Source organism: Palaemon carinicauda, chromosome 35 (assembly GCF_036898095.1).
Source record: "Palaemon carinicauda isolate YSFRI2023 chromosome 35, ASM3689809v2, whole genome shotgun sequence".
Lineage (NCBI taxonomy): Eukaryota > Metazoa > Arthropoda > Malacostraca > Decapoda > Palaemonidae > Palaemon > Palaemon carinicauda.
This window is the reverse complement of record NC_090759.1, coordinates 30,231,780-30,248,549: the sequence shown is the minus strand read 5'-3', so window position 1 is coordinate 30,248,549 and position 16,770 is coordinate 30,231,780. Positions and strand designations below refer to the sequence as shown.

Below are 16,770 nucleotides of genomic sequence, written 5' to 3'. Positions count from 1 at the left end.
ATGTGACGACCTTTGAATAAGACTAGGTCGAAAATTTGTGCAAATTTTAATGAATTTGGGTAAAATCTTTTGCTGTGTCCATAGAAATAACAAAAAATTAAATGAAGGCAGTTTTATATCATGCAGTTCCCAAGCATGCAATCTAAAACAAAAACCGTTGTTATGTTTACATTTCTTCGCCGATCATAACGAACAAATTAACGCATTTGCACATCTGTATTGCTTAGCTTTTGCAGCAACAGATATCTTAAGTATTAGTTATTATTATTATTATTATTATTATTATTATTATTATTATTATTATTATTATTATTATTATTATTATTACAGTACTATCTAAGCTATAACCCTAGTTGGAAAAGCAGGATGCTATAAGCCCAAGAGCTTCATCATGGAAAAATAGCCCAGTAAGGAAAGGAAGTTAGGAAATAAATAAACTACAAGAGAAGTAGTAAACAATTTAAATAAAATATTTTAGGAACAATAACAACATCAAAATAGATCTTTAACATATAAACTATAAAAACTTAAAAAAAATAAGAGGAAGAGAAATAGTATAGTATAGTGATGGTTGCCTGTATTATTGGTATTCATTTCATAGCACTGTATAGTATTCAGTGTACGTTAGCACAGAGAAAAAATGGTTTACACCAATTACCTTTTTTTTATTATTTGCTATTGCTTGTAGTAATTCATACAAAAAAACTATAATTTCAGTAATGTACATTTTTTAAACATTTACAGGATCAAGGTTTATGCTCAATGAAAAGTCCCTTGAGAGAAGTCAAAGTGCAGTGTAACCTTACAGCAGAACCCCTTTTATCATGTTCTAGCTGTTCTAGTATTGACTGGAGAAGGTAAATATATTTGAATTGTATATTTATAGTCATTTGTAGTGAGGTATCCTATCAATATAGAGAATATTCAGTAGCATCAGGTTGTTTTTATAGTCCCAGTCAGAATTTGTTCTTACACAAATACAAACCATCATTCTTTACTATAGGAGAAGAATAACAGCAAATGCTGGAATACGGCAGTTAAAACTTTCAACGAGGTGTAAACAATCGGCAGCGGTAAGGCAACTACCTCTCCTTTAGTTCACTGTAACCACAGTTGGATTTTAGCCGTCAGAGTGTGAACTTGTTCCTCTCTGCTGGGAGCATAGCAGTTTTTGCTTGAAATTTACTTTGAAAATTTTTGTTTTCTTCCAGTTTGTGTGATTACTTCATCATGGGGACATGGTCTGGAATGCTTCTGTAGACCTGCGGGACCTTTATGAGTATTATATAGGTAGATCTTCAGAGACTGTGCCGGTCATGCCGAGGACATGTTTGTATCTAAGCATCCCCATGTGATGATTGTAGGGAGTGATCATCCTCCTACTAGGCATTGTTTGGCAGAAGGAAGAAGAAGGCCAAAAGTGATTGTTTGCCTTCAGGGTCTTCCTTGAAGCCTAATAAGTAGAAATCCTGGCCCCTTTTTTTTTTTTTTTTTTTTTTTTTTTTTTTTTTTTCCCTTGGATCTCATCCCTCGGATATCTTTTTAGCATCCTCCTCCGTAGGGCATTCACGGGAGACCTTGTTGTTCCCCTTGGTGGTTTGACGGCACCTTCCCTGGTTAGTTTCCCATCATCTTCTCTTTATCTTCAGAGTTTGGATGGCCTGCAGTTGTTACTTTCCCTGGGTATCTCTAGTGCTCCTTTGAAAGGTAGACTTCAGAAGTTTGTAAAGGAGAAACTTGTGCAGGCCATCCCTCTTGATGTCTTCTCCTCAGTAGGCTCTTCTTGCAGTTGCCGTCCTTCCTGCCAGAGAATCCTGTACATCAGCACTTCCCCGACGCTGCTATTGTTCTTGTGAGTTATTCTGTTACGGAACCTTGAGAATTTTTCAGAGTCCTTACCGCTGAGTTGTTCCTCAGCTTCAATGTGATCTCTTGTCTGCAGAGGGAGATCATAGACTTGCCTCCCATAGGTTTTTTCTGCTTCACCTTTTCCTGGACCTTCGGCTCAAGGGACGTCTTCAGATGGCGCTTCCCCTCGTGCTTTGCGCATTAGTGTCTCTCACTTTAAAAGTCCTAGTAGGACTTAAAAAGGAAGTTGAGTCACTCTCTCCTCGCCTCCTACTTCGCCCGTGCCTCATCATACATTCTAGACATCTTTCCCCTTCTGCGTTACTTTGCAGATCATGGGGGTGCTGAAGATCGCCCTATCGGAGGGATCAGTGCTCCTACAGATACTCCTCATCTGCCTCAAGTCATCGATCGCCCTCGCGCTTTATGCTACCTTCTCCAGCGCGTTCAAGTCGATCATCTCCATTGCACTTCAGGCAATCTTCACTATCATGTTTTAGGCGATTTCCTTTGTGTTCAAGAGGATCTTCAATATCTCGCTCTGAACAATCCTCGCCAGCTTGCTATAGGCACTTTTCTCCATCTCCAGAACGTTCTAGAGCTTCTCCTTTGCACCCTCGTACCCTATGCAATCTTCGCCCTTACACAGGTATCGTGATTCCCCTCCTGATACCAGTGGGGTTTTATCCTCGTGCTCCAGTCATGCTTCCCCTTCGCGTTCCAGGGATTCCTCTCCTGGGCTCTCCAATCGTGTATTGTCTCCACGCTCCTACTGCACCTCGCCCTCACTCTGAGCATTCGTCATCTCGCGCTAGCTCCAAAGTTTCAACGAAGTGGCCTAGCTGTTCTTCAGTAGAGACTTCCAACGTGGCAGGAACTCTCTCCAAGCGGGCTCTACAAGCATTGACGGATGAACCTCACTTTCCTGGAAAAGGAGGAGAGATGTCAAGGAAAGGTAAATTCCATTTAGGGCTTGCATCACCAGAAGACAGCACTCGCTTCTAGGCTTGCATTTTGAGATCCTGACCCTAGGAGAGCAGTGTGACTACATGAGTTGGATTTTGTAGATTCTTTGTCATCCATGGAGGACTCCGACCCAAATAGGACTTCCTCCTTTTCACCTCTGGATCCTGCTGCGAGTAAGAGGGTCCTACTTGTCGATGCAGGTTCAAGGTACTTGTAACTTCGCCCTGAATAATTGGCAATATCAAGACGCACAGAGGTTCCTTGTCTTTGAGGGAGATTTCTTTAACGGAGAACTGTAGGTTGATACCTCCATATCCATATACCAAAGGCACTTCCCTCAATTTTGGGGGGTAGCCGACATCAACAACAAAACAAAACAAAAAAAAAGGGGACCTCTACTCTCTACGTTCCTCCAGCCTAACCAGGGACTCAGCCGAGTTCAGCTGGTACTGCTAGTGTGCCACAGCCCAACCTCCCACATTTTCCACCACAGATGAAGCTTCATACTGCTGAATCCCCTACTGCTGCTACCTCCGCGGTCATCTAAGGCACCGGAGGAAGCAGCAGGGCCTACCAGAACTGCGTCACAATCGCTTGCCATTCATTCCTATTTCTAGCACGCTCTCTTGCCTCTCTCACATCTATCCTCCTATCACCCAGAGCTTTCTTCACACCATCCATCCACCCAAACCTTGGCCTTCCTCTTGTACTTCTCCCATCAACTCTTGCATTCATACCTTCTTTAGCAGACAGCCATTTTCCATTCTCTCAACATGGTCAAACCACCTCAACACATTCATATCCACTCTAGCCGCTAACTCATTTCTTACACCCGTTCTCAACCTCACCACTTCGTTCCTAACCCTATCTACTCGAGATACACCAGCCATGCTCCTCAGACACTTCATCTCAAACACATTCAATTTCTGTCTCTCCATCACTTACATTCCCCACAACTCCGATCCATACATCACAGTTGGTACAATCACTTTCTCATATAGAACTCTCTTAACATTCATGCCCAACCCTCTATTTTTTACTACTCCCTTAACTGCCCCCAACACTTTGCAACCTTCATTCACTCTCCGACGTACATCTGCTTCCACTCCACCATTTGCTGCAACAACAGACCCCAAGTACTTGAACTGATCCACCTCCTCAAGTAACTCTCCATGCAACATGACATTCAACCTTGCACCACCTTCCCTTCTCGTACATCTCATAACCTTACTCTTACCCACATTAACTCTCAACTTCCTTCTCTCACACACCCTTCCAAATTCTGTCACTAGTCGGTCAAGCTTCTCTTCTGTGTCTGCTACCAGTACAGTATCATCCGCAAACAACAACTGATTTACCTCCCATTCATGATCATTCTCGCCTACCAGTTTTAATCCTCGTCCAAGCACTCGAGCATTCACCTCTCTCACCACTCCATCAACATACAAGTTAAACAACCACGGCGACATCACACATCCCTGTCTCAGCCCCACTCTCACCGGAAACCAATCACTCACTTCATTTCCTATTCTAACACATGCTTTACTACCTTTGTAGAAACTTTTCACTGCTTGCAATAACCTTCCACCAACTCCATATAACCTCATCACATTCCACATTGCTTCCCTATCAACTCTATCATATGCTTTCTCCAGATCCATAAACGCAACATACACCTCCTTACCTTTTGATAAATATTTCTCGCATATCTGCCTAACTGTAAAAATCTGATTCATGCAACCCCTACCTCTTCTAAAACCACCCTGTACTTCCAAGATTGCATTCTCTGTTTTATCCTTAATCCTATTAATCAGTACTCTACCTTACACTTTTCCAACTACACTCAACAAACTAATACCTCTTGAATTACAACACTCATGCACATCTCCCTTACCCTTATATAGTGGTACAATACATGCACAGACCCAATCTACTGGTACCATTGACAACACAAAACACATATTAAACAATCTCACCAACCATTCAAGTACAGTCACACCCCCTTCCTTCAACATCTCGGCTTTCACACCATCCATACCAGATGCTTTTCCTACTCTCGTTTCATCTAGTGCTCTCCTCACTTCCTCTATTGTAATCTCTCTCTCATTCTCATCTCCCATCACTGGCACCTCAACACCTGGAACAGCAATTATATCTGCCTCCCTATTATCCTCAACATTCAGCAAACTTTCAGAATATTCCGCCCACCTTTTCCTTGCCTCCTCTCCTTTTAACAACCTTCCATTTCCATCTTTCACTGTCTCTTCAATTCTTGCGCCGGCCTTCCTTACTCTCTCCACTTCTTTCCAAAACTTCTTATTCTCTTCATATGACTGACCCAGTCCCTGACCCCCCCTCAGGTCAGCTGCCCTCTTTGCCTCACGTAGCTTGCGCTTTACTTCCACATTTTTCTCTCTATATTTTTCATACTTCTCTATACTATTACTCTGCAGCCATTCTTCAAAAGCCCTCTTTTTCTCTTCCACTTTTACCTTCACTCCTTCATTCCACCATTCACTGCCCTTCCTCATGCTGCCTCCAACAACCTTCTTGCCACATACATCACTTGCAATCCCAACAAAATTTTCTTTTGCTAACTTCCACTCCTCCTCTAAATTACCAGTTTCTCTTACTCTCACCTCGTCATATGCCATTTTCAACCTTTCCTGATATTTACTTTTTACCCCCGGTTTTATTAGCTCTTCAACCCTCACTAGCTCCCTTTTACATCCACCTACTCTATTCCCCCACTCTTTTGCTACAACTAATTTTCCTTCCACCAAAAAATGATCAGACATACTGTTAGCCATACCTCTAAACACGTGCACGTCTTTCAATCTTCCAAACATTCTTTTAGTTATCAACACATAATCCATTAATGCCCTTTCTACTACTCTTCCATTTGCCACTCTTACCCATGTATACTTATTTTTATCTTTCTTTTTAAAAAAGCTAGCACTTATTACCATCTCTTGTTCAACACACATATCTACCAGTCTCTCACCACTCTCATTTTCACCTGGTACGCCATACTTCCCAATGACACCTTCTACCTCTCCAGCGCCCACTCTAACATTTAAGTCACCCATGACAACTACATAATTCCTTCTACCCAGTCCTTCTACACACCTAGTTAATTCATTCCAGAACTCATTCCGCTCTTCTTCACTTTTCTCACTACCTGGCCATACGCACTGACAAACGCCCAACATTCCCTACCCAACCTAACCCTTACCCATATTAACCTAGATGATATCTCCTTCCATTCCACTACTTTACCTGTCATCCATTCACTCAGCAATAAAGCCACACCCTCTCTTGCTCTTCCCCTTTCAATCCCAGACACTCGACCAGACATTTCACCAAACATCACTTCACCCTTTCCTTTCATCTTTGTCTCACACAAGGCCAATACATCCATCCTTCTACTTCTAAACATACTTCCAATCTCACATCTTTTACTCTCTATCGTACTACATCCACGCACATTCAAACACCCCAAAACTAGAGTGCGGGGAGCAGTCACTCTCCCCCCAGCTCCATCTCTTTGTTGCTGTCTCACAGGATTTTTTATACAGGAGAGGGGGTTCCCAACCCCCTCGTCCCGTCCCTTTTAGTCGCCTCTTACGACACGCAGGGATAACGTTGGCGCTATTCTAATTGTTTTATGCCCCCGCGGCCACAGGGTTGATACCTAGTTTTATTAATGGAAGAATAATATCCACAGCCAATACATAGACCTTGAGTTTCACTGCCTATGGCTATGAAGGTGTAGGACCCACGAATCATTCCTTCAGGCCCTCCTTCCCCCTTTTCAGCATGCGCCCAAAGGAAGGAGAGCAAGGATTCCAAGGCAGGTAGGAAGATGTCAGTTTCAAAGATCCCAACTGTAAGTTATCAAAGCTGCAGAGACAGAGAACGCCTCCTCATCCCAGACAGTGGTACAAGCGTCAGCCAGTCAGGAGGCAGAACCTCTGGAAGATGATGGATATGTGGATGAGATCCATACGGAAGATTCTGAAGAGTTGCCAGTTGATCTTCCTCTCCCTTCTGGACCAAAGGCATCTCAAGCGGCGTTACAAATTCCTCGCACCATTCGCATGGTTGAGACCATTTGAGAAACACTCCTCCTCTCCAAAAGGTAGGTGAGATATAGTTAACCTTCTATGCTGCTCTCCACCCAGCACCAGACCAAGACTTGAACTGCCTTGGACCGTCATGGCCAAGGATGTTCTGCGGAAGGTAGAGAACCAAGTAGTTGGTAAAAAGAAATCCTCTCGTCTGGTTCCAATTCCACGACCAAAACAGCAAAATTACTACTATACAGGGTAGTAGACGCTAGTCCTTCTCCACTTCCCTTAGATCCAGCAGTGGCAAAGTTAACTCTAGGCTGCTCGGCAGACAGACTTATATCCATCCCAGTTATGTTTTCATAGATGGAAGCAGGTAATATGGAAGCCACAGCCTCTTGGCTGGATAACTGGTGGGTTATTTAGCCAACACAGAAGACCTCATAGATGCCAGATGTAGGTAGTAAGTTGGCTAGGGCACCAGCCACCCATTGAGATACTATTGCTAGAAAGTTATTGGGTCCTTTGACTGGCCAGGCAGTACTACTTTAGATCCCTTTCTTTCGTAATTGCTTCTTTTTCCTTTGCCTACATATACACTGAATAGTCTGGCCTATTCTTTACTCATTTTCCTCTGTCCTCATGCACCTGACAACACTGTTATTACCAAACAATTCTTTGCTTAAGGGTTCAACTACTGCACTGTAATTGTTCAGTGGCTACTTTCCTCTTTGGTAATGGTAGAAGAGACTCTTTAGCTATGGTAAGCAGCTCTTCTAAGAGAAGGACACTCCAAAATCAAACCATTGTTCTCTAGTCTTGAGTAGTGACATAGCCTTTGTACCATGGTCTTTCACTGTCTCGAGGTGAGTTCTCTTGCTTGAGGGTACACTCGGGCACTCTATTCTCTCTTATTTCTCTTCTTTTTTTGTTTTTGTAGTTTATATATGAAAGATCTATTTTAATATTGTTACTGTTCTTTAAATATTTTATTTACATTATTTGTTACTTCTGTAGTTTATTTATTTCCTTATTTCATTTCCTCACTGGGCTATTTTACACTATTGAAGCCCTTGGGCTTATAGCATCTTGCTTTTCCAACTAGGGTTGTAGCTTAGTTTGTAATAAATATGATAATGGAAAGGCTTGAAGGAAATCATTCTTTCTGTTGACAGGGCAGTAGATTATCTGATGTTTCAGATCAATAGTCACTGGGTCAACTGGGTGCTGAACCGCAGGGAGGTACGACTAGACCTAAGAAAACGCTCCCCTGGAACTCAAATCTTTTTCCACTAGAAGACATTGCAGCTGTCACAGAGGACTGGAGGAAAGAGACCCATAACACTTATGTAAAGAGCTGTCTACTTCTAACAGCAGCAACCATTGACCTCTTGCCAGTCAAGAACTCTTAACTTGTGCATTGCATCCCAGAAGACCAGTAGGTAGAGAAGCTGCTCATTCAAGCTCCAGTCAGAAGAAACCCTCAATCTCTTCAACCTCGTCAGACTCCAGGCCGGTCTAGATGATGTTGAAAAGGAAAAGGTAGAGGACCTCACTCCGAAGGGCAATCCCCCCCACCTTACCACCAGTGGGGAATCTCTACAGAGGAATTGGAGGAGGCGGTGGTTTTACTTGGCGGAGGGCTGGACAATCCAAGTCGTGTATTTCGGATACCTCCTGTTTACCAACTCTCTCCCCGCCTCTCCTCCAACTGTGTCATGGCGTATCGGCAAGGGCCTTTAGAACTTCTAGCCCTGCTTCAGAAGGTGCGAAAGATGATCACCAAGAATGCTCTCTAGGAGGTCGACGACAGGTCACCCGGCTTCTGTAGTTGACTCTATCTTGTAGAAAAGGCTTCTAGACACGAGTCATCGACCTCTCTGCTTAGAACCTGTACATCAAGCAATCCAGGTTTAAAAGGGAGACAGCAGCCACCGTTATCCAGGAGACTTCATGATTAAGCTGGACCTGAAGGATGCATACTATACTCGCCAGCCAATCCACAAACAAAACGGGTCAATTGAGTCCCTGTCCTTGATTGGGAGGATCATTACCGAAAATCATGCAAGCATGAAGTGGCATCTTGATGTTTGTATGAGTGCTGAGAATGGACCTGAGAAATTGTCTGTTTCAATCCCTATAATGAATGCGTTAATATCAAAGTGATACAATATTGAGATTTACAAGCTTAACAAGATAAACTTAATTCCTGCAGAGCAAGTCTAATTAAATTCCAGTAGGAACACCTTGTTGTCTAGGAAAGTCTAAGGACATTGGAAAAATTTATGTCCAGGACCTTTTTCTGAGATTAGGAAGATTTAATTGTGGAACAGTTTTTGCAAGTCTGATCTCACTGAAAGATATCTGGTCTGGTAGGAAGTGTCCTGGTGACTCAAAAATAATGATCACCTGAAGAAGGAATGTGAATTCCATTCTCTGAGGTTCCCGATCTTAATATGCATGATCCCGTGGGGAAATGATGAGTGGAAACAGGCTCAAGGAGACATGTCCTGCCATGAGATAACACAATTTAAATGCTCCTTTGAAGAAGAAGTGAAAAAGGAAAACATCACGAGGAAACCTTGGAACATTTTGAGGGATCTCGTAGCCTGTACAACCGATGTGAATTCTTAAAAGTTACTCATTCATCAGAATTGTTTACTGGAAAACTTGAAATGACTTCTGTGACCCGAAGTCACTGAATACCTGAATTGTGTAACGAAACATTCTCGAGGAAGAAATCATTTCTGATATATAACCTCTTGCCTCCCATAAGAGGTCAGAATGTCTAGGATGATCTCCCCAAATAGGTACATTCCCAATACATATTGTCCCTCCCTCTTGTAAGTGGGGAGATATCTGTCAGGGGTATTCTCGTTTCAGCTGAGCGAGAGGAGAAAACTGATCACGTAGTGACTGGTCAAACCTAAACCGTTCAAGCGGTGATGGAACTTTTGGATACCAGAGACAATCTGGACCGAAATGCATGGAACCATTGCACATGGTAATGGTGCGAGTGGTGATTGTACTTGTAAAGCTAGTGTGTGTAATTATGGGCATGGCCACTCTTATTAGGTAAGTTTGTGTGATTGGAGAATCATGCTTATAGGCATAGACAATCTTGCGTGAATGATCACTAACACAGACGATCAAAGGGGTAGCCTATAGGTCTACCTGCTGAGTCGTCATCAGCCATTATCTGACCCTCCCTGGTTCTAGCTTAGTTGGAGAGGGTCTGAGGCTTTGATCATATGTATATATGGTCAGGCTCTATGGCATTATCCTGCTTTTTATGGCATTGTCACTGTCCCTTCCCTTTGCAATTCATGAGCAGCCTTCAGACCTTTAAACTGATTAAAAATGCAAAATATGAAAATAGCCAGATGAGTACATTAGCCCTTTTACCCCCAAAGGACGTACTGGTACGTTTCACAAAAGCCATCCCTTTACCCCCATGAACGTACTGGTACGTCCTTGCAAAAAATGCTATACAAATTTTTTCTTTTATATATTTGATAATTTTTTGAGAAAATTCAGGCATTTTCCAAGAGAATGAGACCAACTTGACCTCTCTATGACAAAAATTAAGCCTGTTAGAGCAATTTAAAAAAAATATACTGCAAAATGTGCTGGAAAAAAAATAACCCCTTGGGGGTTAAGGGTTGGAAATTTCCAAATAGCCTGGGGGTGAAAGGGTTAGGAAGTATATCTGTACTCTTCAGTTCAGTGGCTGAATTCAAAGTGAATGTTATGCTATCGGATGGATGCGAGGGACCAATCTGCCATCCATCAATTACTACTGCCTCGTTAAAAGTTTAAATGGCCGTTCCAGCTTTGTTGAAGTCATAATCCTATTGTTGGTCAAAGGTTTTTATTGCATGTAGAAATGATGCCTTTTATGAATACAGTATAGCTTTGAGTGTGAGAATATCCGAAATTATAGCTTATAAAAGTGACTAATACAATTACTCTTTGTAAACATATTTTCTGATGAACTTGAAAGCATTTTATCACTAAAAAATTATATGTTCTTTAAAGCAGTTGATTGGTTAGTTTTAGTGTCCTGTATAGCTATTCCAAGTCCAGCATAGTTTGTGTCTTTTTGAGATTGGAATATTTGTCGTTTTAATTGTAATGCTTATTGGTCTTCCACAGTTTGGATGAAGAGCTATTCCGTCTTATATCAGTGATTGAATATGATATTATCAACCCCATTCTTTCAAGATGCCTCTCAAATGTTCTTTCTCAAAATAAAAAACCATCCCATGCTGGAAATGTTCTCAAGATGATTGCTGGATTACCAAGGGATGTTTTAGAAGTAAGTAGAAAACCACATAACATCCCCTTATCACTTATATTTAACCTTATATCTTAGATTTAATTTATTGTTGGGTACATAGCAGTATTACTTGATCTACATGATAGTACGAATTTTAGAATTTTACGTGAATAATAGTCTGCATAGTTTAACAAAGATATCAGCAGTTCCTCGTAAGGAATTCAGACTGTCCTTCTAGAAAGACACAACAAAGCATTGGTCTTTGTTCCTACAGATAAACTTTTCGTCCTTTAAAATATGGAATGTATTTAGCGGATCTAAAACGGCCTTTGAAATCAGCAAGGTAGTTAACAACAGTTGGTGAGTGACTCTTTTGTCAAAGAATCATCACTTTGTCTTCGGCCCCAACAAATATACATCAGTTATACTATTGTGTCCTATCCAAGGCTGTTTAATCTTTTTCTCATACTGTTAAGTTTGAATGATTGGTTTTATCTTCGTGTAACAAAGTAGCATTGCAAGTGAAGTTTGGACACTGCATCAGTTTATGGTTAAACTTGCAATGATCCCCTCTCTTTCTCTACACAATTATCCCTTTTGCTCAGTGTAGATTGTGGCCTTCCCTTAAAGGGGGCCGTATTTTTTGAGGAGCGGGAATGCTAATTCTTTTCCAGTGTAATTCTTGCTAATGCCCATTACAATGCTGAAGAGACTGTTGAGTACTTTGCTGTTCATATTGAGTTGGCCTTTCACTGAAGCTTCAGGTATAAACCCGGGTTTAGTCCCGGCCAGTATACTTCAGGGTCAGAGAGAACATAGATCTATATGGGAAAGTTTATTCAGCTTTGGGTGAATGTGAGGTGATTAGATAACTCCAATATTTGCTGGAAGCTCGAGCTGCTCAGGTTAGGTGTGCCTTAAAGAAATCAGTTTCTGTACTTAGAAAATACTGTCTGGGTGTAACTGCAAGGTCTTTAATATTACCATGTTATCCATGAATGCTACTATGCATTAGACAACACTGACAGTGTTGGATGTATTTGATCATGATTTTGCTCAATATCTTCACACACAGTAAGGATTGAAACCAAAAGAAAAGTTACATCTTACTTAAAACAAACTTAAAGTTGACTGTACTGATTGAAGATAAAGTATAATAGTAACATGGGTAACTTTGCATTTACATGGACACCTGATTGAGTCTTACCTTAGCCCTCCTTGTGTATCCTGTTCCCTGGAAAGGTTACTGCTGAGGTTGGGCATCGCGTTGAGAGGCTTGGCTTACCCAACTAACGTTTGGATGAGTGTCTCTTCAAATGAAATCAGACACCTTTAATCATTAACCAAATGAGAAAAAAAAATGTGATGAAACTAATCAACATGGTAGAACCAACAAATCATGTATGGCAATATATGCAACGGACTAGCCACTAGCTTTGAAGGGAAGAGAGTAATGACTATAAAATGGTCAGAGATGAAGATAAGGAAAAGGATAGGGAAAAAGTGGAAGGCCATTAAATAGTAAAGTGAGTGATAAACTATTCAAGAAAACACAACTTTGTTTTGATTTTGGAGAATACTTTTCCTAGAATATCTGCTTACCATAGCAAGTGTCTCTTCTACTCCTTAAAACAGTAATTAACCATTTAAATGAGAATGAAAGTTATATGTTTAGTATTTGTCAGATCATACATACATACATATACCAAGGCACTTCCCCCAAATTTGGGGGTTAGCAGACATCAACAAATGAAACAAAAACAAAAAGGGGACCTCTACTCTCTGCGTTCCTCCAGCCTAACAAGGGACTCAACCGAGTTCAGATGGTACTGCTAGGGTGCCACAGCCCACCCTCCCACATTATCCATCACAGATGAAGCCCCTACTGCTGCTACCTCCACGGTCATCTAAGGCATCGGAGGCAGCAGCAGGGCCTACCAGAACTGCGTCACAATCGCTCGCCATTCATTCCTATTTCTAGCACGCTCTCTTGCCTCTCTCACATCTATCCTCCTATCACCCAGAGCTTTCTTCACTCTATCCATCCACCCAAACCTTGGCCTTCCTCTTGTACTTCTCCCATCAACTCTTGCATTCATCACCTTCTTTAGCAGACAGCCATTTTCCATTCTCTCAACATGGTCAAACCACCTCAACACATTCATATCCACTCTGGCTGCTAACGCATTTCTTACACCCGTTCTCACTCTCACCACTTCGTTCCTAATCATATCTACTCGAAATACACCAGCCATACTCCTTAGACACTTCATCTCAAACACATTCAATTTCTGTCTCTCCGTCACTTTCATTCCCCACAACTCCGATCCATACATCACAGTTGGTACAATCACTTTCTCATATAGAACTCTCTTTACATTCATGCCCAACCCTCTATTTTTTACTACTCCCTTAACTGCCCCCAACACTTTGCAACCTTCATTCACTCTCTGACGTACATCTGCTTCCACTCCACCATTCGCTGCAACAACAGACCCCAAGTACTTAAACTGATCCACCTCCTCAAGTAACTCTCCATTCAACATGACATTCAACCTTGCACCACCTTCCCTTCTCGTACATCTCATAACCTTACTCTTACCCACATTAACTCTCAACTTCCTTCTCTCACACACACTTCCAAATTCAGTCACTAATCGGCCAAGCTTCTCTTCTGTGTCTGCAACCAGTACAGTATCATCCACAAACAACAACTGATTTACCTCCCATTCATGGTCATTCTCGTCTACCAGTTTTAATCCTCGTCCAAGCACTCGAGCATTCACCTCTCTCACCACTCCATCAACATACAAGTTAAACAACCACGGTGACATCACACATCCCTGTCTCAGCCCCACTCTCACAGGAAATCAATCACTCACTTCATTTCCTATCCTAACACAAGCTTTACTACCTTTGTAGAAACTTTTCACTGCTTGCAACAATCTTCCACCAACTCCATATAACCTCATCACATTCCACATTGCTTCCCTATCAACTCTATCATACGCTTTCTCCAGATCCATAAACGCAACATACACCTCCTTACCTTTTGCTAAATATTTCTCGCATATCTGCCTAACTGTAAAAATCTGATTCATACAACCCCTACCTCTTCTAAAACCACCCTGTATTTCTAAGATTGCATTCTCTGTTTTATCCTTAATCCTATTAATCATTACTCTACCATACACTTTTCCAACTACGCTTAACAAACTAATACCTCTTGAATTACAACACTCATGCACATCTCCCTTACCCTTATTTAGTGGTACAATACATGCACAAACCCAATCTACTGGTACCATTGACAACACAAAACACACATTAAACAATCTCACCAACCATTCAAGTACAGTCACACCCCCTTCCTTCAACATCTCAGCTCTCACACCATCAACCCCAGACGCTTTTCCTACTCTCGTTTCATCTAGTGCTCTCCTCACTTCATCTATTGTAATCTCTCTCTCATTCTCATCTCCCATCACTGGCACCTCAACACCTGCAACAGCAATTATATCTTCCTATTATCCTCAACATTCAGTAAACTTTCAAAACAAACAAAAATACTTTGTAGTATGATGGTAGACAAAAACACTTACCAAATAATTTTGATATACCTGAAACAGTCTCTCCAGTTCTTGTGTAGTGGTACACTAACTTCACTAGTGTAATGAGTCTTTCTAGTGCCCTCTGATTTTATTTGTCTATTTTCCTGTCTTATTAGTACATATAAAATGTATTTACAAAGTTACTAAATTATTTTTAACCTGTATTCCCTTGGTATATCTTTAGTATTTTCATTATAAACAGCTGAGTATTTTCATAATGTGCTCAAGCGTTCTTGTTCCTCCGTGTTAATGTATTCTCTTTCCATTTGTATACTGGATTTATAATTATTTTTGGTCACCTCATCAATGACTGGTCCTCTATTTGCTTTCAGAAAATATCTTTCTAATCATCATGATAGCCCTAAGCTTTTCCACTTTTTCTTCACTTCATCTCTCAAAGGGTCCTATCATCTTGAGTTTATACTCCAGAGCTCAATATAAATTGAAACTATTTCTTGCCATCATCTCTAGCATCTCCCTATTCTTTCCCTTTTCATATCATTATTCCAAAGATGGGCATCTATGATGGAACAACTTTTGGGGAAGCGTTTGATTGAGTTTAAAGGAAATGAACCGTTTGTTCTAGTTAAGGGTATCGGCAAGTTTTAATTTTGTCATTGTTGCCTAAAATTTGGGTAGATTGATTATCATCATATTTTCATTGATCAGGTTCCCAGCCATTTCCATATGTAAGATCCTATCGATACAAAATCTTTTAAACGATTTAAAGGCCTAATCCAGGTATAAGAGTAAAGATCCAGCTAGGCATGGCCTTACCATTTCTTTTTGCATTTATCATTGAAGTATTTGTATTTCTTTACTTTTTTTTCATTTCGAATGCTGTACAGTACAATGTTTTCCCAATGGAGATGGCAGCTCAATTCCCATGAGTGAGAAATGAAAGTCAGTTATGCCAAAAGAGAATTTTTTTGGTTTTGTGATCTTGTGTTGCTATTTTCAAGTGATTTTGTCACTTAGTCAGGCTTTAGTGGGTTATATTCTGTATATCAGCAATAGGTCAAGAACAAAGTTTAGTAAGCAATGGGATGCATGCTCTCGCAATATCAAAACTTATCTTGAAGTTATACATTGAAAATTTATTTAGCATTTTTATTTTCTTGTATGTATTTTATTAATGAGTTCCTTTTAAAGATGACTATTTTTCATATAGAAGTTTTTTCAAAAAGTAAATGTACAGATTGTAAGCTATAAAATTCCCTAGCTTTTTATTTTTGAGTGACAAAAATTATCAGTATTCAAAGTAGTAGTAATTTTTCTCCGAAAATTCCATGTTTTGAGTAATAGGGCCTCTTAAGTTTTTTTGTAGAGATTGATTGAATATACCTTTAGTATACATCAGCAAGTGCTTTTACGTATAATTTTCCTCACCACTGGGGATCATACGAACAAAATCTTATTTTAGGGTTATTTACTAAGCAGTGCTGAGCCCTTTCCCTCAAATCCAGAAAGGTGTGTGCTACAAGTACTAAATTCCCACACGAGTAAAACATTGCTTGCATAATATATACTCATCTACATGTTTTCTGGAAAAATTTTACACTTAGGCATAGTTAGTTATCACCTGTGACACTTTATGCATCTTTCAGCAGGACTGCGGAACCATAACATGAAAATTATAAATATATAAATGAGCAAACTAAGAAATACAATGGATATAACTTTGAAAAACAAGCAGCAAACGTTTTTTTAGGATACTATTGAGAAACCAAAAAAAAATTGATATTCTCCTCTGAGGGAATTGGAAAAAAATTGTGATGTTACACACAATGAATCCTAACCTAAATAAACATCCCATCTAAATATGGATAAAGATTGAAAATAATCAAAACACATGCCATACAGCGCAGAAATCAAAAGAGATTGATGAGGCAAAATTATTATTGACAGTGCAGTAGGAATATGGAGGAACTAACATGATATCTCTCCTTCAAATTCTTGAAAAAAAATGTTATTTTCATTAGTAAAATAAATTTTT

General features: G+C 40.4%; 1 protein-coding gene across 8 annotated transcripts in view; it reads left to right on the top strand.

The window, feature by feature from the left end:
• The window catches only part of LOC137627679 (zinc finger protein 160-like), a 147,650-nt gene that overhangs the window by 50,624 nt on the left and 80,256 nt on the right, over window positions 1-16,770 (top strand). For all 8 annotated transcript variants that reach the window (XM_068358875.1, XM_068358877.1, XM_068358878.1 and 5 more), the window contains exons 9-10: window positions 745-857; window positions 11,040-11,202. In XM_068358875.1, coding sequence (XP_068214976.1) covers window positions 745-857; window positions 11,040-11,202 — 276 coding nt within the window. The remainder of the gene's footprint in view (window positions 1-744; window positions 858-11,039; window positions 11,203-16,770) is intronic.